Below are 22358 nucleotides of genomic sequence, written 5' to 3'. Positions count from 1 at the left end.
AATGGGATGATAACATTCTAGCAACATGATAAAAAAATGAGTCTAGAGGTGGAGTATGTTATGATGAGTCCTTTAATAATGACTTCAAGGTTTAAGGGGAAAAATGGGTGCAACTAGAGGGAGATAGAGAGAGAGTATATCTAGCCATATGCAGAGATTGGTTAAGTTTATACACTTAAATTCATAATGCTCTTTTAATTCTTTGTGAGATATGAGTGGTATTGCCTTCCATGAGTTTTTTGGTATGAGATATTTGTGCCTTCTAGGAGAAGGGTTTTTTGTATGATAAGTTTATGCATTCCATAAGAATGGCTTTTAGTATTAGAAATGTATGCCTTCCATGAGAAGAGCTTTAAAATGAAATATTTGTGCCTTTTAGGAGAAAGGTTCTTGCTGATATGGCGGTTTTGGATTTTTTTTTTTTTTTTTTTTTAACAAAATTTCTTGAAGAAATTTTTTTGTTTTCTATCCTTCTTGCCAAGTACTAGTAAATTCTAGCTTTTGTAGTTGGTTCTTTTTCAGATATTGATCCATATGGTTTTAATTTGTACATTTGAATAATACAACAAACATCTAAGAGTATAATTTTACTTCAATTAACATACAATTTGTATTTATTAAATAACATACCACTTTAATTCTTACAAGTTCTAACTCAAAGAATGGAGGTCGATGCATTTATTTCAATATTAAAGGATTGGGAGGAAGAGAAAGAGAATCAAGTCAATATGTAACAGCTCTGGTAAAAAGCCTAACTAAGATTTCAACATCAAGTGTCTGATAGTGAAAAAACTTTAAGATGCAAAAATACCATTATTCTTTTCAAGTGGAAAAGAAAATCCGATTTGAATCAAATAGTTTTTCTGTATTGTGATATGTAATGCAAACTTGTCTCTGAAAGAAAACTACACTATTTCTGCTAAGATCCTTCAAAAAAACTACTACTATCAATGGACTTCATTCGTCTCTTGAGAGCGTTTGGATGTTGCCCTCAAATGGGCTGTATATCCCACTGTCGCGGGCCTTAACGATCTCTGTCTTACCATCTGACTGTATTGAGGGTCATCTAATTGACCATCTTTACTTACCCACTGTATCATCTGATGATACATGGGGAAAAACCACAATTGGATGGATGTGTGAGTGAAATATGGGATTAGACAAGTGATTACCACAAACAGTGTGAGAAGCCAATAAGAAGGGGCTGGTGCACAGGCTTCAATGAAGACCTTATAGGCTGTTGTTGATATGTTGGGGTTCACTGCTCCATATGCCAAGAGGAATATGTACCATGCTATAATGCTACCCCAGATGAAGATATGATTTTTAAGAGTATAATAGTTGACGAATAGTGCAATTTGACAATTTACGACCCATACAATGCAAGTGTACATGAGTGTTCCAAGGACATCCAATCCTGCAACTTCACCACCTTTACGGAAGGCAGGCTGCTCTATTGCATGGGAGCAAAAGAAGAAGATCAAAGTAGCGCTCAATACGCCATTGAACGCCCAGCAAAGGAATCGAAACCAGCTAAATAGGAGGTTTTGTACACCTTCTTGGTACAACAGAGGGAACTGCAAAGATTAGAATTGAGAAGTTAGCCCAATGTCATTTACTATTAGGATTTGAATGTTGAAACTTCCATTATTTTTATTTTTTATTTTTTTTGAGCTTGGTAAAAGGAAAGAATAAACTTTTTATAAATTTGTAATGACAAAAGAAAAAGCATCCCTACTCAGGATTTACCTTGAGACAAAGATCTGCAGAGACATCCTGCTCAAGCACTCCTAAGGCTATCACAGGAAGTGACGTGAAGAAGACATTATAGAGTGACAAATACCAATCATTGTAGGGAGCTTGGCCTGAGAATGATGCATACGCCTCAAAGAAGAAGAGAGTGAAGCCAAAGGCAATGTTCTTGTAAAAGAAGTAGCATATCTGTCAAGCAGCAAAGGATTATGTCATTATATATAATCCTTGGCTTCAAAACATTGCCAGTCAAGCTGCCAAGTTTGTCTTTATTAAATATTGCCTCAAGGCTCATTGATTTATTATTATGCTGTTACGCCAAAGAACATCAGAAACACAAAAGAAAAAGAAAAAGAAAAGCAAGTGACAAAGAAGGTAGAAATTCACATGCTTTTTAATAAATCCATGCTTAACTTTTTTTTCTTTTATTCCTGTTTACACATTCTTTTGTGTGAGTGACATTAAATTAACATTTTTTGTCATGGCTATCTATGGTATAGAAAACCTTTTTTTTGCCCATTCTTGTGTTTGAGTATGCGTTTGTTCGTGGAATCTACTTTTGTGTGAGTAACATTAAATTAACAATCTTTGTCATGGCTCTCTGTGGTATAGAAAGAAAATAAAAAAAGAAAAGAAAAGAAAAAACAGTAGTTTTTACTTTTTAGGAGCAATATAGAGTAAGAAATAGAATATTATATATATATATATATATATAATGAGTAAAAATTCAAATTTGCAGGCCTCTTAATATTCAAAGTTTAGAAACATAATTTGATATAAACTTTTTTGGAGTGATGTTGGTGTTAGAGTTCACCATTAACAATTAATAATGATCATTATCCGGATTCTTGACATTCACTCCTCATTACCAATAATGAATAAATAGGAAAAAGACTCTTAGTTCTGACTCAAGGCATCTGCAAATTTTAAATAATTTCCAACAAAAATTGCTTGAGAACAAAATCTTCAATATTTTTGGCATTTATTTACGTTTTTAATTTAAAATAGGGTGTGAAATTCATATTGATCTCTGACATTTCCAGGGTGATATGTTACCATTCTTGAGATCCTTCTGTAACACCAATGTCCATGCACAAGAAGCAAGCGCTGCAAATATCGGAACTGAGCAATTGCAATGTCACTTGACATAACTGCCTGCAATTTGGAAACAGATATTTGTCAAAACGGACAACTGAAAATGCAAATTGAAATAAACTTCCAGATGGAATTTAAAATAGATGCAGAATATAATCTTTGAGCAATCCTTTCAGAAAATACCTGCATTCCCTCAACACCACTAATGCCAATTCCTATATCTGCTTCTTGTAGCATTCCAACATCATTTGCTCCATCACCAATTGCTAGAGTTGTCCTACCTGTTTTAATTTTGACCAGTCTTGTAACCTGCGTTATCAACTAACACCTATTTTCAGCCTAAATTTTCTTGAATTGCTATTAACCTAAAACGTTTGGAAGATTTTGCATATTATAAACTTCAATTAATTAAAATAGGGAACTCCAAAAAATTAAGCATGTTTGGCAGCCTATGACTGCCCTAAGGATATTATGGGAATAAAAATTATGACTAAGGATTAGATATAAAGCTTTGTGCTAAACATAAAAAGTTAAAAAGAAGTAAAATACATTGATTCACACACACACACCTGAACAGAAAAAGAAGGAAAAACTTACAAGGGCTTTTTGTTTGGGAGAACAACGACAGCAAATAACTGATGCACAGCCAAGGGCAAGCTCTAAAAACAGGCCCTTGACATCATCCTCCAAAGCACAAGTGAGTGACTTCCCATCAATGATCAAAGCCAATGCCTCTGAGCTTTTGCTTAATGTGGTAAGTGATTCTTTTGCCTCCCTAATCTGCTGGAGGACATTTTCCTTAAATGCCTAAAATAAGAAAGATCCCATCAAGCTCACAAATTACAAGTGTATTAAATTCACTTACAAATGAACATTAATTTTCTATGACTGTAAACTATAACAATTTATCAGGAAAAAGAAAAAGTTCAACTATTTAGGCAGAATCCTTTTTTATCATTGGTTGTGTAATACTCCATTTTCAGCATTACACAATTGGCATTGCATATTATGCATCACAACAGCTGTTTTTAAACATTCTGTATAATTTCATATAAGTACCAATTAAGGGGTGTCCAGTTACATACGTTGCAAATGGAAAAGTTGTTGGTGTCTCTACCACATAAATTAATTCAGCTCGGCACAATCTCTCTCATAAACTAGAAGACAAGTTTGAACATGAGTGGAAAGATTAAAAGGAGTGGCTGTGGGAGCTTCGGGTCATTGATTGCAAAATTTAGAAAATGTTTTAAATAGACCATATGGTTAAAATTGGTGAGCAATATGAGTACATACTATGAAATTCAACTGAATTGGCAGATGAACATGTATATAGAGCATCAAAAAAGATTATGAGTATCCTCTTATTCTTTTTCTTTTTCTTTTTTTTTTTCTTTTTTACAGTGCTAGGACATTAAGTAAGCTATTTGATTCTTCAGACTTGGTAAGAAAAGGAACTTAAGATCTTACAATAACCACTCAAATTTCAAATTATCATAATATTCCAAGTTTCATTGTGTTTCTTCAATGTTTTATTAGAATTCAAAAGGATATCAATCAAAAACTATCACTAAAATGTTGTCAAGTCGTTGGACCTACCTTTGTTTTATAATTTCTGTACATACTTAGCATCAGAAAACATTATGTTTCTGGAGAATTTATACAATAAGAACTACTCATAAGAAACAGGTATTCTTAGAAACAAGCACCGCACCTAGAATAGCAGAGTTTACCACACATCCTCCTCAAAACTAATCTGTAGGTTGTGACTATTCTTGTAGTTGAAAATGAAAAGCACTTACCTCTAATTAACACATAAAAGTAATAAAAAATAAAAAGAGATAACACTATAAAAAATTAGGGTTTACCACTGCTACAGCAGAATTGTCCCCTACTTTCTCCAGTGCTTTAATTATTGGGGTCTCTGAGCTGATTACAATTTGCTCCATTCCTTGTCTAAGCAAACAACAGGCAAAGCTGAAAGATAAAAGATAAATAACAATTAATTAAATTCAGAAATCTTTGTTTATTGGGGTCAATATCTAATGATTCCTGGAGCCAACCACTAATCATACCCAATATTGATTGCTGTCTCCAATTTATCTCCAGTCAAAACCCATATTTTGATTCCTGCCTGTGCAAGCTTGTCAATACATTCAGGAACCTATCCAGCACAAAGAAATGTATATTAGATCTAATTTCACAATCATTTGAACATGTCATTCAGACTAATTTTGTTCAGAATAGAAATATTGAAAAGTATTTGACACAATTATATGTTAAAGAATGAATTTGGTAACTTTTGGAGGGGGGAAAATGGTCCACCTCAAGCAAACCCAACTAAGCCTTAGTTTCAAGATTTTCCATAATTACATCACAAAGAATTTCCTAAAAAATGCCATAAATTTTGTAATTTCATTTTGATCAGTTATAAAAGTCTCTTTGCTTTACTGCATTAAACTTACCCCATTCTGAAGTTTGTCTTCTACTGCAGTAGCACCAAGAAGAATCAAATCATTCTCAATCTTTTCTGCCACTTCCTCCATCATTTCGTCACGATCTGCACTCACAGAGTTCTTGGCCATAGTAAATTCTTCATTAAACTTATTATATTCTTCCTCATCCAGTTCACGATATGCAAACAGCAAGGTCCTCAAACCAGCATTGGCATACTCATTAGCATGCTCCTGAGTCTGCTCTTCAAACTCCCTTCCATTCTTCGCAAGTCTTTCAAATATGACACTGCTCAGGAATAAATTAGAGTAATATTAATAATTAGAGTTCAAATAAATTTGTAAACAGGGAAACAAGTGAAAAAGGAAATCAGCCTCACACAATGTTCAGATTATTTAAGAGCAGGAATTATAGTACTCAACTGTGTATACATGTGAAGCAGAAATGTGATTGCATTCCCCTATTTATATCGGGAAATGCATGTCAGTCTTTGAATTCTTTTTGTTTTGAAAGGGAAAAGGGGTGGGGGGGGGGGGGGGGGGGGGTTGATTATAGTGAACCATCTATGCCATTATCAAAAAGATAAAAAGACATTCTGCAAGTTAGAATGGCACAACATGCATACAAGAAGCACTGTGTTGACCAACCTCTTGCAAACTAGTGCAGGATTAACATGTTATCTCGGAGTTTGTAAGAAATAATTACTTACTGAAGTAATCTAAATATTTTTCAAGTGATGTTTCTTTTTACAAACCTGTCAGCACCTTTACAAAGTAGCAGCAGCTTTCCCTCCATGTTTCTTACAATCACAGACATCCGTTTTCTTGAGTTACTGAACTCCAAGATATTCAAAAGTTTATAAGATCTGAAAAATGAAAATATGTCACTTAAGCCATATATCTCTCAAAAGTTACATTATTACCTTGAGAAGAAGGGCACAAAAAATTTCACCATGGTATGAGTGAACTAAAATGTTTTTTGTAGCAAGTACAAGATTTTTTACAGCAGAAAAAGTAAAAGCAAAGAGGGTCTATGTGCAAGACACAAACCTTTGAACTTTCCTGCCAGAAACGAGATCTAATTCATGTATTAAGATGCTTGTTTGAGTCCTCTCGTAAAATTCAAATCCCAGTTCTCTGGCTGCGATCACAAAAGCTGCCTCATCTGGTGATTCAGCTTCATAAGAAATTCTTCCTGTTTCTTCATCAACTTCAGGTACTGCAGTATGGCAAATGGCCAGTAACAGTAGAAATTTCTGGATTACATCTGCATGAGGTTCATTAACCCAATTACCATGTGTGATCCTTTCATCGAAAAAGTTAAACCCTTTAATGGCTGCTTTGGTGGAATACTCAACCTGACCCTCTCCATTTGTCACCTCTATAGCTGAAGGCAACTCTTCTCTCCTAGACAGAGCTCTCTCAACTACTGTCACTCCACGCCCATAAGCAGTCCCTGCCATTGAACACTTAATAAACTCCATCGAGTTGCAAGTCAAAGTTCCTGTCTTATCAGAAAGTATAGTGTCAACTTGACCCAGTTCTTCATTCAAATTTGAGGTACGGGCTTTTGCTGGCTTGTCGGCTTCTTCATAATACATGTGCAGATCTTGATTGATGAAAGTACATTGAATAACTTTAGCTATTTCTAGTGAAATATACAAGGAAATGGGAATCAAATAACTATACAGCATAAGGCCAGTCAGAAAGATCAAAATTGCTGCCACTGGTGCTCTTTTTGGATCGTAGTATATTGCAGTGTCATCTGGTCTAAGGTACCATCTTTTCATTGTTCCATTTTCCAAGTCCTCCCTAGTTGAACTTCCAAAGAAAATTGACCCAATAAAAGATATCAACACAAGGATAGAAAACAAGAAGTAAACAAGCTTATCCATTCTTCTCTCAATTTTGCTTCTCTTGGAAGGAGGAGCCGTTGAATTTTGCATAACCTTTGTATCATGACCTGTAAATATTACCACCCCATAAATAAAATCCGTGTTTTTTAGTTTTGACTCCCTAAGCAGAAGCTGCTGAGGTGTAAGTGGGTACTGTTGTTCTTCAAGCTGCAAACTGCCTATAAAAGAGTACAAATTTGCATTTGGGTCTTCACTTTTTATTACAGCCTTGAAATTTTGAAAGCCTGAGTCTTCGTGCAGCTTTGAAGTTGCATCCACTGCTTGTTTTAGTTTTAAATTGGTTTCCCCATCTAGGTTCATGGTCTCAACATAGCAAATTGCTTCCTCATAACTTGAAGAAAGTAGGATGAGATCAGCAGGAAAATATCCATCCTTTTCCACCTTCACTATATCTCCAACTTCCAAATTCATCCATTTAGCATTATCGAATACCCCTTCACCACGATGCACTTTTACCTTTCTGTTGTTCACCTCAATATCCTGATAACAACACAGACTAGATTATGGACCTAGGATACAGAGATCACTAAAAATAACATTATGAGTAATAGGATTAAGAAAGGTGAACAAGATAAACATGTATGTATTGTATCAACTTTAAATCCTTTAGTATAGATGAAGTTTTTAAGTTTTTACACCTAGCAAGATATGTGTGCACGTGAATATTTATGCTGCACTCTCTCCAATCCAATTGTTTCTGATAGCTTACTGTAAAAACAGGAATCAAGCCAAGGGTGGGAGAATAACATCTAGTAAAACGTGAGCTATTCTCACTTTAAAAGTCCACCTTGTTAAAAATATGAGGATCCAAAAATGAAACCAAGTACTTACATATTTGAACTGGCCAACTCTAAAGAATCAAAGTTTTTCTATTGAAGATACTGGTAGTAAATTTATTTTTAAAAAGGAATTAAATGCATTTCTCTATTACAGATCACGTCTCTGCATCTGAACACAGACAAGTTAATTGAACCTCCCTGGGCTCCAATTTTCCACTAAACCATCAAAACAACTGAACCATTACTGAAGTGACAACTAAGTTGGAGCTTCTTCTATGAAGTATATGCTATAGGGGAAGGGCAAAAAAAACATATTCCAACAATGCCTCTATTTGCCATAGTTAACTATGTAGATGATATCATATTTCCTATTTACTCAACATATTCTAAAATATATTTAATTGTTTCAGTGTCAAATTTGAGATAGGATTACAGAGCTCCCTTCACATTTGTTCATTAAAAGATATAACTTATTCTGTAAGTTAGGGAAAATATGAAACTTAAAAGCAAGAAGGTTAGACCAAAGCAATGTATATAATTACAAACTAACCTGCCCTTTTCGCCTCAAATCTTCTATAGCCTCTTTAATCATTGCAGCTAAAATCACCAGAGCAAGAGGAAGAACACTACTTACTGGTGAAGAAGGAGACAGCGGCGTGAAACTCAAAATTGCGGAAATAAGGAAAAAGACATTGGCAGCCCGCCTGAACTGCTCAAAAATTGATTTGGGGAAGAACGTTGCAAGTGTATATTTTGTACTTGTGACATAATTGTTGCCATAAGCTAGGACCCTTCGACTTTCGGTGGTGTTGCAATATACCACCCTTGAGAAGCCGGGTCCTCCAATCAGTGAGTGTTCAGATTGAAATGATTTTGTTCCACATCTGAAGGGAAGTAAGCTGCCTAAATGCAGCTTCTTTCTTACACCACGAGCCATTTTCTAAGCTATCACCTCTAATCCCACACCCTAGAACAACTGTGAATCTTTAGAGAAAATAACTTCTGGGAATTCACCTTCCTAAGGAAGCTTATCCACCAACAAAATTTCAAAACTCGATTCCCTAAGTACTAATAATAAATCCCGCACCCTCAAAATTTAGACTCAAAACAATGACAAAACTTTAAAAAATTTATATGGAAATAAGTGTATCTCAGTGTTTATAGACCTGACTACCATCCAAGTTTATGACTTCTATAGCTACAAACAACAGATACGGGTTTCCCCAGGTAAAAACTACGCAAACAACTACCTTTAAAAATCAAAGAAAAGTGAAATTCGAACTCTAAAAACTATTCCAATTTTGGAAACTGATCCAAGAAGAGTTTGGAGTCAACAAAAGCCATGAGGAATAACAGACAAGATAAAACGCATTATATTTGGCTTTCACATTCTGGGTCAGCTCCTATTTCTCATTCTATGAATCTACATGACAGAAACCGAGTAAACTAAAAAGTGATCCGTGAAAGTTTATACGACATTGATAGATATTGATGAATTTGCAAAATATATATAGCATTGACAGATTTTTGAAATGAGAAACAGGTAAAAAGGAAAACTAAACCTGTTTTGTGAATAAAATACTTAATAGTAGAAGTTGGGTTGTGCATGTTAAAATGGGTCCATTGATTTTGTTGAGAAATCGTTCAACATTCTATTTGTGACATTCTTCGAAACTTATGGTATTGGTGGAGACAGCGAGTGTTGTTCACACGAAGGGAAGGGGCGTGGTTGAGGCCGTTGTATAACAGTTAAGTAAACAGTTGTTCATGTGGCTAAAATGAAATCACAGTCAAATGTTTAAGGTAGAACTAGACCTGGCAAAACTCAACGCGACCCGTTAAACGTTCAGAACTCGAAATTATAAAGGGAAATGACTCTTACACACACGCTTGTTTTTAACAAATATCGGGTTTTTAACTTAAATAGATGTGCGTATGTGTACAGTGTGTATAATAACCATTGCTTAATTATAAGAACCAGTACGTTTTTGGTCATGTGAAAAATTACAAGCGGGGTTTTTTTTTTAGACGCTATTCTTGTGGCATAACTTTTGTCCCAATTAACCAAGATGTGACTGGATGTAAACAGCGGAAAAAAAAAATGATGGATCCACAACTTTTGCGGCATTACAATTATGGCAAAAATATAGTGCTTCTAGAAGAATGGGAAAAAATATATTTTTTCTAATACGGTTTTGACAGTTAGTATCTCCTAAGTGTTACTTCATGTGATCATGGGAGGGATTAATATTTAGGAAAAGTCGTGTCCTTAATTTTCAATAGGTGTATGACTCAGGTATGAGCAGCTGGACACTGGACACAAGCTATGTTCTTAATATTCAATAGGTGTATGACTCGGGTATGAGGTATCTACGTTATAGGTACTGTTTCCTTCAAGAACCCATATGTAATGTAATTCGTTGAGTCCCATTATCAAGAGGTATGAGTGTGACTTCCTTATAATGGATGGGCAAGGTTGGACTTGGTGGAGTCAGGGGAGGATATCCAAACAAATAATAATAATCATTATGAAATTCCAAATAAGAATCTATTTAGTATTATTAAACAGTCAACAAAGACAAAAACACAAAATCATTTCTTAAGAAATTACTATGCAATCATTTATAAATAAATAAATAAATAAAAAGACCTTGACTTATGTCTTTGATGCATGAGTCTATTGCTAAGTAATGGCAAAATTATTTCGTTTAAAGTTTTTTAAAGAGCAGGGTTGTTTATTTTGGGTAAACTTAGTTGATTGGGCTTAATTTTTTTTACCTTTGCTATTGAAATTCTTGTTGTTGGGCTAATTTTTGGGTTTGTTAATTTTGTTTTAGATTTTAGATTTTTATAAAAAAATTTATGACCTTCAAATGATCAATGATATTGTTATGAGGGAAATTGTCATTTTATTGAACCAAATTGCTAAAAGGATAAAATACAATTAACACCCCTAAGCTTTAGGCAAATGCCAACTAGGTCCAAAAATGTCAAAACTGACAAACTTGATCCCAAATCACTGTAAGAGTGAGAAGAAAAATAAGTAATGGTTTAGAGTCCAAGTTGGGTAGGCCCTTTTGGATATACACCACTGTCAGTTTCTTTAAGACCTTCTCCCCTCTTCTCGTGTGTGTGTATGTTAAAAATATTTAGTATTCTAAAAAAAAAAAGGTCCAAGTTGGGTTTTCCAATTTAGGGACCAAATTGGTCAGTTTTGAAAAGTCTTGAACCTAGTTGACATTAGCCCAAACTCAAGAAGTGTTAACTTTATTTTACCCCATTAGCACCTATATATACTATTTAAATATATATATATATATATATATATTAGGGGGCCACCCAAGAATTGCTCCATCCCTGTGGATGGATTAAGACGAATTAATGGGTTTAGATCATCCCTTGCCTCCCTTAATTGTATTTTGATTAATTTAGGGTGCATGTTACAACAATCAATAATTTATTTTTAGCCAAATTCCAATTTTGAAATAATAATAACTCACTTAAAGATAAAAAAGCTTATGAACATGCTAGCCTATGTGAATAGGTTAATAATTATCAAATAACTTATGTGTAATTAAATATATAAACGCTATGTTAGATTGTAAAACATGTTAGGTTCTATATTGTATAAGTTTATTGGCAAACACACGTGAACACAAACTTGTCTATATATAGCTCATAGAGTCTATAGTAATGATTAGACAATACTCAAGATACTGGTATTTAGTGTCTAAGAACAGGAAAGAAGTTGATTCAAGGATTTGGATTTTTAACAGTTTTGACCGATCAAAACTTAAATTCGATTAATCGAAAGTCGTATATTAGAATCAGTTCTTCAACCCATCAACCCATCAGTTTTCTAGGGTTTCAAACCTACTTCACTAAGTATTTAAGGAAGACTCTAGGGCATGTTTTTTAGGACTTTCAGCAACTCAATTTGAGATCTAAAGGTTTGTGCCTATTGCTCTTTCAAAGTCTCTACCGGTGATCACTCACATACTCATTAAATTGGTGGATTCAAGTTGTTATCTTCAAGCTATCAAGTGTACTAGATTCAAATCTTCAATGGGACATTGAACTACATAGGCTGGAGGTTCACGTTGTAGAAGTTCACTATCAGAGACGTATGTGGGATTCAAAGCTTAGTTCAATAACTGTAGTTAGATTTACTACAAATAAGGTTATTCTAACTGTAAACCTCTATCTTATAGTGAAACTGTTCACCATGGGATCGATAAGGTCAAGTCTCCCCAGGTTCTCCTTTGGAACGATTTGTTTCATTACGTTTCTAGGGTTATCATATCTTGTCTCTTTTATATTTCCACACTTGCATGATATTTATGATTATGTGTTTAACTTAAATCCTCCATAACTAATCTAATAATCAACTTGAATTTAAAATTGGTTAAATACTGTGTTTTGTTAGGGGTCTAAAACTAATAATTGGTATCAGAGTAGGTTAACTCTTTGTAGACACTCTATTTTGCACCCATAATTTAGTCAAGGAAGATGGTTAGAATGGCCATTCATATACCCAAAATTTAGAGTAGCATTACATGCATTAATTCATTCATTGCATATCGTAAAAATAATCTTGAGGTTCTAACGGTCACAACATTATGTTTGATTTTCAAATCGAACCGTCGGAATGAAAGATATCACATGATTAAGTTTGCACGGTCTGCATGCATTTTGTTTGGGTGGAACCAACCATGCATGATTAATTTAAATTAATTTTGATTAATTAGACAATTAAAATTAATTAAATAATTTTGTGATTGGTTGTTAGTTAGTGTTAAAAATAGACTTGCTTGCATGGGAATAAAGTGAATAATCAAATAACAAAGAAATTGTGGATAATCAAGACTTTTTTGGAGAAACACGAATATCCAGAAAAGGAGATTAAGTGCAATTCCTAGCTCAAAAAAGGAGTCCAAATTGGACCAAAATTCAAACGCAGGTTCGACACCCAAGAGGGCCATTTGGCACATGAAAAGTACCGATCGTCACTTCCCAAGTGCCAATCGGCACTTCTCAAGTGCTGATTGGCCCAAATCGTCGGCTCGGTTCGAGGACTCTTGGATTGAGATAAACCTTACCCTTTTCGATTTTTTAGAGATAAGGACGCGTTCCAATTTGTATCTGATCGTTCAGCTAATTTTTCGAATAAATAGGGAGATGTCTCTCAAAATTCAGCACACTTTCTGACCCCCCCCCCCCCCCTCTTTCTGGCGCTTCTTTTCTGATTTTTCAATTCTCCATACGTTAAAAACGTTCTAGAGGCTCTTGCCTTAGAAACTTCTTTTTTGTAAGTAAAGTATTTTAGGCTTCAAAGAGTAGAATAAATTTCTTTGAATCCTAAAATATTCTTTAAATAGAAGAGCACGCTTATGCAAGAGGTATTCTATTTTTTCTTTTCTTCTCCATTAAATTTTGTTAATGATGCATGAATATGTTTAACATGTTTTATTATTTCTTGTTCTTGATATATAATTACCATGTTCTACTTGAATTTTTCTTTAACATGTTCCTAGATGATTATTTATTGTGATTCTCTTATTTAAATTTCAAAATCTGCTAATATCTATCAAAGATTTCTTTAAAAACTCAAAAACTGATCTGAATCTTTCAGATCTGATTTTCTAAACTAAAAACTTATATGAACCTTTCAGATCTAATTTTCTAAACTAAAAACTAATTTGAAATTTTTAGATTTGATTTCTCTAAACTAAAAACTTATCTGAATTTTTTAGATTTGAATTTTTTCTAATTCAAAAACTGATCTGATTTTTCTAAAAAAACTTATCTGAATTTTTCAGAACTGATTTTCTAAACTCAAAACTGATCTGTATTTTCATTAAATATAGATCTAATTTTTTCTAAAAGCACAAAACTAATTTGTATTTTCATTAAATACAGATATGATTTTTTTTTTTTTTTTAAGTTTTCTTTGTTACAAAATTGCTGATATTGAAATTTAAAAGAAGGGATTGAAAGTTAGGTTGTAGTTTTTAATATGCGATGCATGCATAATGAATTTATCTTATGAATGTGGATCCTCTTTCAAAATGTTTTTTTTTTTTTTTTTTCATAAAAAACAGATCTAATCTTTCTTGACAAAATCACTTCTTTTAACTTTACACATAAACAGATCTAATCCTTTTCAACAAAAATCTTATTCTTTCTTTTACATAAAAACATATCTGATTTTTTCTTTACAAATCCAATTTTTTTTATTCACAAAAATCAATCTGAATTTTCTTGAAAAATAGGATACATCCATAAGGCAAATTTATTTGAATTAATTTTGGTCAAGTGTCTATCATGCGTGTTCAACATATCATGCAAAAAAGGGTATATTAGTCATTAGAGTCTAGAAGACCAAACTTTGTCTGGGCGGAATGGGTGCCTAACACCTTCCCATTCTATAACCTTGCCCCCGAGCTTAAGATTTTTGGATAGGTAGATTATTGTTTTGTCTTTTTAGTTTTTGGTAGATTGTAACTAGGACCAAAAGTTTTGTATTCTTTTGCATAGATTGTAACTAGGACCCAAAGCCTTGTAAGGTTTAATTTACCAAAATTGTACTTGTCTTTATTCAATAAATGACATTCAAAATATTTTGATCATGTAATTTGTATTTATTTTTCTTATTTTTTTTGTATAAAAAATAAGAGACGACTCCACACCACTACTCAAAAGAGAGGTACCCTTACAAGCACCCAAATCTCTTTTTTGAGAGCACCCCAATTACGGCAGTTTCTCACACTCTTGTTTAGGTAGTTTTACCTTGAGTTGATCCTTGGCCTCTGTTGTCATGGATTGTTGTCATTCTTCGGTTATCCCACTCCATTTTGATGGGAACAATTATGCCTATTGGAAGGTGAAAATGAAGGCTTTCTTAAAGTCTTTAGATGAGAAAGTGTGGGACTCTATAGAAACTAGTTGGACTAAACCCATTACTCCTATAGTTGAATGGATTGATGCTCAAAAGGAAGCTGCTAGTCACAATAGTAAAGCTATGAATGCGATATTCAATGCTGTTTATTTAGAGGAGTACAAGAAAATTTCAAATGTTAAAGTACCTCACACTGTATAGACCATCTCCCAAATAGTGCATGAAGGGACTAAGGCTGTTAAAATTAACAAACTCTAACAATTAACTACCAAATTTTAAAATGCTAGCTGATGAGTCTTTTGATGAATTTTATGCATAATTAAATGACATTGTTAATTCAACTTTTAATTTGGGTAAAGTCTATGATCATCCCAAGGTAGTTAGGAAGATTTTAAGATCCTTAACTTTGAATTTTAGACCCAAAGTTACAGCTATCACTGGGAGTAAAGATGTTGACTTTATACTAGTAGCGGAACTTGTAGGATCTCTCCAAAATTATGAGTCAAATCTCCCTAGGCTAATAAGAGTAAATCTATGGCCTTAAAACAATTGATGAGATTGATGAGGACCTTCTTGACAATGACATCTCAACCACTGAAATTGCTTACCTAGCCAAACAATTCAAAACTTTTTTAAAGAACAATAACAAAAGGGCAAAGGGTAAAAATTTTAGTGAAAACAAGAATGTTAAGAAAGTTGAACAACCAAAGAGAGAAGTAATGAAAATTTTAAACTAAGCAAAGAACTCAAACTTCTAACAATTCTTTGGGACAACAATGTTATGGTTTTCAAGGATATGGACACATCAAGATTGAGGGTCCTATCTACTTGAGGTCAAAGGGAAAAGTTATGACGGTTAACCTCAGTGATGATGATACTACTGATCAAGAATCAGATAATGATCATGAAGAGAATTTCATGGCTTTTATTGCCATTGCTGAAATTGATAATATTGTTGTTGAAGATGTTGCAAATTTGAAAGAAGCTCACAATTAGTTGTGCAAAATTGCTACAAAAGATGCCATGTCTATTGTTCTATCGTCAAAGAAAATTGACACTCTTGAATGTGAAAGAAGAATCTTTTGATTAAATTGTTTGACACCACTGAGTTGTTGAATGCTATAAAAACTAATAACTCTACCTTACTTGATCAAGTTAAAGAACTTGAAAATGAGTTGAGTTTTGTTAGGGAACAACTAGGAACGTCATCCAGTTCTAATTTTGAAGATATGTTGAGTGTTCAAAAATCTTTCTCTGATAAAAAACTAGTCTAGGATATGTTGAGGGTGGTTATTCTTCAAATAATACTTTCATCAAATTTGTTAACTCTTCTGTTGAGTTTATTCCTAAACATGAGAAAGAAAGTTTAAAATGAAGAAAAACCTATGACTAGAAAGATAAGAGTTTATTTGAAGGAATCCAAGCCTAAATGGTCTACCAATCTTCATCAAAGAAACTAAACAAACCTCACACTCCTTGGTTTTGCCACTACTATGGTGGTGTAGGGCATACTCGCCCTAACTATTTCAAGTTACATGCAAGCAAGCAAGCAACTAATCAAAAAGTGTCTGTGCCAAAAGCACAAGATCCTGTGACACTTATTCATGAGCTCGTAAAGGCTTTAAGCTTTTTTTGCTAATTCTGGAGTTGAACTTCTCTTTACTCATTTTGCTAAGAATCTATCTAAGAACTCCTCCTCTTCACCTACAGTTAAAAAGGTGTGGATGCAAAAAGCTCATCATATTTGAGCTTCTTCTTTTGGTCCTTGATCTTTTGTCCTTCTATCTTTTGAACCTTTTTCTTTGTTGCTTTAGGAGTGTGTTTGCATTTCATTCATGCATTTGTTTTTGCTGCTTTAGTTTGATTTTTTTTTTTTTTTTTTTTTTAAGGAAAAGCAAAATTCCAAAAAAAAAAAAAAAAATTGTGTTTGTATTGCATACCTTTGAATATGTAATTAAAGTTGGCCATTGAAACCGTACGTTCGTGACTGTGTACCTTTTTAGCTTTGATAAGCATTTTTGTGCACTTCACTGGTTTGTGATCTTTTATGCTAAATATGTGTGATATGCTCTTAGATTTGATCAAATGCTCTTGATTCTAAAATCAATATTTTGATCGTAATGACTAAAAAACCCTAGGAAAAATGCATAAATAACCATCTTATCACTAATGTAGAGCAATCTTTGTCATTTTATGTATGATATATTGTTCGTAGGGGTAGGAAGTAGCAAAGTGCAAGGCATTCTTTTTTGTTGTTATTCAAATGTTAATGTTTGGCGTTGATTCCTAGTAGGCAATTTTATTTTAACAAAATGTTAAAGATCACATTAGTGGTGCCTTATTGATGTCCTTTTTCTCTCTTTAAATTGGGAAAGCTTGGGCAGGTCAAGTTGGTGATGGGCTGGCTTGAAGGTATTTTGTTATCCCCAATAAGATGATTTAGAAATTGGAAAAAGGTGATGATAAATTAAGGAGTAATGGATGGGAGAGTTGTGAGATGGCTGTGTGAGATTTTGGATGGTAGTAGAATATGTTTAAAATAAATACCTTATAGAAATTATATATGTATCAAAAATTAAATTATATATAAATAATTTAAATATATATAAAATAAAAGCTATATATACAAATATCTGGGGAGATTGGGCAAAACCCTTTCCTTTACGTGTTTGGTTGGAGGACTTTCCTCCTTTTATTCTGAGTTTTGTATCCAAAGATTTGCATGATTGAATAAATTATCCCCGGATTGGGGGATTTCTCAAAAAAAAAAAAAAAAAAAACTCTTCCGGGCAAATAACACTTGTGTGGGACAGAGTGAGGTAGAGTGAGTTGGTGGGGACGGAAAATTTTAATCATCCCTAAATTTTACTAGTGTATCCACGTGGATTAAATAAATCATTATATAAATAAGAACTTTCATTAATATCATTAAAATTAATTAATAAATATCTTATGTTACTTGACAAAAAAAACGTATCATATAAAACTGAGTTTTTCGTTTTTTTTTTTTTTTTTAAAACGAAAATAAATAACAGAACTTCAAAAAATTTCTCAATAATTTAGATAATAAAATTTTAGTTTAAGTAATATTTTAAAATATCTGAAACTTTAATACGTGATAGAATTTCACAGAGGGTGAAGCATTAAATAGTTTTAAGATACTTATTGTGACTCACTTTAGAGGTTTTGGGGGTATTTTGCTCATTTTAGTGGTTTTTGAGCATAATTGATGATTTTAAAGATATTTGGGATATTTTGGTCATTTTATAGGTTTCATGGGTATTTTGCTCATTAGATATTTTAGTAATTTAAGTGGGTTTTTAGCATATTTGGTGATTTTAGAGATCTCAGGGGTATTTCGGTCATTTTAGAGGTTTCATGGGAATATTGCTAATTTTAGAAATTTTGAGGTTATTTTGGTCATTTTAGTGGTTTTTGAGCATATTTGGTGATTTTAGAGATATCAGAGATATTTTCGTCATTTTAGAGGTTTAATGGGTATTTTTCTTATTTTAGAGATTTTGGCGATATTTTGCTCATTTTAGTTGTTTTTTAGCATATTTGGTGATTTTAGAGATATTGGGGTATTTTTGTCATTTTAGAGGTTTCATGGGTATTTTGCTCATTTTAGAGATTTTAGGGATAATTTTGGATGTCCAAGGGTATATTGATAATTTTGAAAGTGTAGAGGTATTTGGGTATTTAAGGGTATTTTGGTAATTTTGGAGGTCAAGAGAGTATTCAAGTAATTTTAGAGGTATTTGGGTCATATTAGGTTAAATAGATGAGTTAATAATTAAATGGGTTTGGCGGGTAATGGGTAATTAATTTATATATAAATGGGTCATAAATGGATAAATGGGTAATTACACACCCAACTCATTTATGATCCAATCCGCCCATTTGTCACCCCTAATTGTGAGGTACATAGTAAAAAATTGTACAACAATTTTATGCTTAAAAAGATAAAGGAGCAAATTAACATATCATCTGCGTAGCATAAGGAGAAGGCATCTATTTTATGCAACCATAAAATAGAGGATATAACAATTATTATAAAGTATATAATGTATATTGACAGTTTAAATTTTTATATTTATTTTATAATGTGATAGTTATAATGTGGGAGGCGGGATTTGAATTATGGACTTCTATGTGAGAAACACTGAAACATGTTAGTTAAGCTACAAAGATCTTAATAGATAGATTAACTTTTTAGTTCTTGCCTTCCCTAAACTTCCATTCAAGTTTTTTTTTTTTTTTTTTTTTTTTCAAGCCAGATTAGTTTAATTTGAAATATTATATCTTTTGTAAGTTTTTGATTTTTACTTTTATAAACTAAGACATATTATAAATACAAAAGGAAAAAGTTGGGATAGCATTCTTTGACGGGATGGAAGCAAAGATCGGTACAACATACAGAAACATCATAAAAACATTCAGCAAAAAATGTTTGTCCTTTTGGCAATAAATCAATTCTTTTTATGTACTCCTAATTAAATTCAAATATATTATTATATTGATCAATGAAATGCATACATTGTTTTCTTTTCCAATGATAATTAAATTCAATGCATCCATGTGTTTGGATTTAATTGAAAAACCTAATAAAACACAAACATAATTAATTGATTACACTTGCAAATTGGGGGAGGTTTATGCATAAAAAATTATGAGATGATTATACTTTCCTTCTTTAGGGTTTAAAGAAAATAACACTCCCCAATTCCATTAATATTAGTAACAGAATATTCTAAAATTTTAAAATATTCTCTTTACCAAAGTTTAACTATGGTAAGTAAAAAAAATTATAAATTTAGATTAAAAATGCATAGTTTATCAAGCACCAAAAGAATTGCAATGGCAAATTTCTCCACAACCCATTGAAAAAAAAAAATGCAAAAGTCATACTAAATATTTTGAGGACAAAATTTGGCTACAAACTTAGTTGTATCCTAAAAATACAATTGCACTTAATATCTTTTTATTAGATGTGAGTTTTGACAAATTCACTATTTGATTATATTTTCTTCTTATATCCTCAATGCTTGCAAAATTTTCAAAAGATCAAAGATCAATAATTATGTTATCAGTCAAATATTTTAATTTCAAGTGTTTGTAATAAAAAATTATGCAGAAAAATTAAGCTTATTGTTGAATAGTTAATAATATCCGATTAGCACAAAATTTGATATGTGTGTTAAGAATATAAAAATATACAATCCAACTATTAAATTTTCAAAATATGTAGTCATGTAAAATGTTTTAGTGGGAGTTGTAGTTTTAGTTTTAAGTTTATAGTCAAACTTTGTCCTATATTTTAAAGTATTTTTTTTAATTAAAACAATAGATTTTAGAATTATGGAACAAGAAATAAAGAAAATTTAATTCATCTTCCTTAATAGGAATTCAGACAGTGAATTCCATTTTTATCACCTCACTTTAATACAATTTGATCAAACTAGTGTTAAGAGGGGAAAATATTTTTACCCTTTAAGTTTATGCTGGAGTATTATTCCTCCAAACCGGGAGAGGAATGTAATTCCCAAAATTTAAGAAGCAACTCAATAAATAAATATAAAATATTGGATTAAGATCCTGTGCACACTTTCAAGGTTTGACATTGAAATGCAATGTTAATCCTTGAATCAAACTTATTTTTTTTTAGTTTCAAAACCAAAAAAAAAAAAAAAAAAACTTATTTTTTTAAAACATTTTAGCTTTTTAGCTTTTCAATCTTACATTTAAGTGTAATTGATCCACATCCTAAAACCTTCTCTATTTCCAATAGTAAAAACTAAAAAATAAAAAAACAAAATAAAAATTCACCCAAAGCGAACAGCAACGGCTAGAACCCAAATTTAATCCAAACCCTTCTTTACATCACCACCCTTCCTCAACTTCAAATTTGCTATTCAGATTCCTATTCGAACTCCAATTCCTTGAGCCTGACGGAAACAACAACCGACCTTGGGTTTAAGGCAATACAAAGTCTTCTTTATAACATCACAACATAGTATATATAATCCTCGTTGAGTTTTGGTTTGCTTTCCTCAGAAAGTTGCTAAAAAAAAACGTACGTAGTACTTCAATTCGGAGAACAAAGGGTAATTACAAGTATTTGGTTGTGTTTTTGGGAGAGGAAGAAGGTACCACTTATCATCATCAACAATCTCAACTACACGTCGTCACAATGACAGAGACTCAGGTTCTCAAGTTTCGGCTTCCCAAGCAAGCCAGAAACAGATGTGGGTATGGCTTTTCTTGGTCATCAAGATTCCAAGGCACTCATCATCAACGACAGTAAAGTTGGTGTCTTTGGAAAAGATTCTGGGGTTCCAAACAGAAAGAGGCTGATAATCAAGTTTCGTATTCCAAATCCTACGGCAAAAACAGAAACAACCACGGTGCCTCTGAAGAACAATCATCAAGATTTCAAGCCCATCAACAAAAACTCCGGTTATCGTGAGAGGGTTAGGAAACTGCTGACAGAGGTCTTTTCGAGAGTTTCTTCTGAAACTGATGAGAGCATATCACCAGCAATAGACCCAGTTCAAGTGGCTGCTTCAGTAGAGTCTGCTATGTTTGAAAGGATTGGGTGGTCTAATACCATCAAGAAAGCTTATTATCAATCAATCTTGTTCAATCTCAAAGACCCAAAGAACCCAGATTTGAGAAGGAAGGTGCTTCTTGGAGAGATCAAGCCGGAGAGTCTTGTAACCATGAGTGCCGAGGAGATGGCCAGTCACAAGAGGCAGAGTGAGAACATTCAGATACAGTTGAAAAGGTTGAAAAGATGTGTGCATGATGCTGATGAGGAAGAAAAGGCCACCACTGACATGTTCCAGTGTAGCCAGTGTCGTGAGCGCAAGTGTACTTATTACCAAATGCAGACCCGGAGTGCTGATGAACCAATGACAACGTATGTAACTTGTGTCAAATGCAACAAACGTTGGAAGGTCTAACTGACTTAGGCCTCTGGAATTAATTGATTCTTAGGAACATTACTACTAGGAATTAGTTCTATAATTTGTCCACGTTCTTCATGATTCATGAGATGTAACTACCTTTTGTGAAATATATGATAAGATGTTCTTTCTCGTATATAAAGTTTTCTTTTTTATGTTCTCTTCTGATATGGTGTTCTAGTTAAACAGTTTGATTTTTTTTTTTTTTTTTCTTCTTCTTCTTCTAGTTGATTAGTTTCTCTCAAGTATTTCATAGCAGTATACGATTCATTAAATTTAAATTAGCACATTTGTTTGTGCTTTAGTAGTTAATGTTTCCTGTCAGAGTAATTTTAATTTGCTGAAACTTTGAAAGAATACTGTTTTAAATTTTTTTTTTTTTTTTTTTTGAAAGTTACAGTTCTTCAGCGATGGATATCTAAATAAGTGAGCAACTTTTATAAATATATATATATATATATATATATATACACACACACTAATTTTGATTTTTGAGTAGC

General features: G+C 32.7%; 2 protein-coding genes across 2 annotated transcripts; one reads left to right on the top strand and one right to left on the bottom strand.

Moving 5' to 3' along the window:
• Positions 1-736: 736 nt before the first annotated feature.
• On the bottom strand, positions 737-9605 carry LOC126701708 (putative phospholipid-transporting ATPase 9). The gene is made up of 11 exons (XM_050400017.1): positions 8543-9605; positions 6348-7693; positions 6053-6163; positions 5310-5586; positions 4920-5008; positions 4713-4821; positions 3445-3654; positions 3031-3156; positions 2809-2907; positions 1750-1941; positions 737-1577 (listed from the first exon to the last, which is right to left on the bottom strand). Exons 1-11 carry the CDS (start codon positions 8927-8929, stop codon positions 948-950), a joined length of 3576 nt encoding a protein of 1191 aa, XP_050255974.1. The 5' UTR covers positions 8930-9605; the 3' UTR covers positions 737-947.
• Positions 9606-21144: 11539 nt separating this feature from the next.
• On the top strand, positions 21145-21855 carry LOC126704098 (transcription elongation factor TFIIS-like). The gene has a single exon (XM_050403130.1). It carries the CDS (start codon positions 21145-21147, stop codon positions 21853-21855), a length of 711 nt encoding a protein of 236 aa, XP_050259087.1.
• Positions 21856-22358: the final 503 nt, after the last annotated feature.

Source organism: Quercus robur, chromosome 10, assembly GCF_932294415.1.
Source record: "Quercus robur chromosome 10, dhQueRobu3.1, whole genome shotgun sequence".
NCBI lineage: Eukaryota > Viridiplantae > Streptophyta > Magnoliopsida > Fagales > Fagaceae > Quercus > Quercus robur.
The sequence above is the reverse complement of the archived record's forward strand: the minus strand, read 5'-3'. Positions and strand labels throughout refer to the sequence as shown.

Coding starts and splice junctions, on each gene's coding strand:
- LOC126701708 (XM_050400017.1), bottom strand. CDS start 8,929: ATGGCTCGTGGTGTAAGAAAGAAGCTGCATTTAGGCAGCTTACTTCCC. Junction 7,694..8,542: donor ATTTGAGGCGAAAAGGGCAG/GTTAGTTTGTAA, acceptor TGTTGTTATCAG/GATATTGAGGTGAACAACAG. Junction 4,822..4,919: donor GAGACAGCAATCAATATTGG/GTATGATTAGTG, acceptor TTTATCTTTCAG/CTTTGCCTGTTGTTTGCTTA.
- LOC126704098 (XM_050403130.1), top strand. CDS start 21,145: ATGGCTTTTCTTGGTCATCAAGATTCCAAGGCACTCATCATCAACGAC.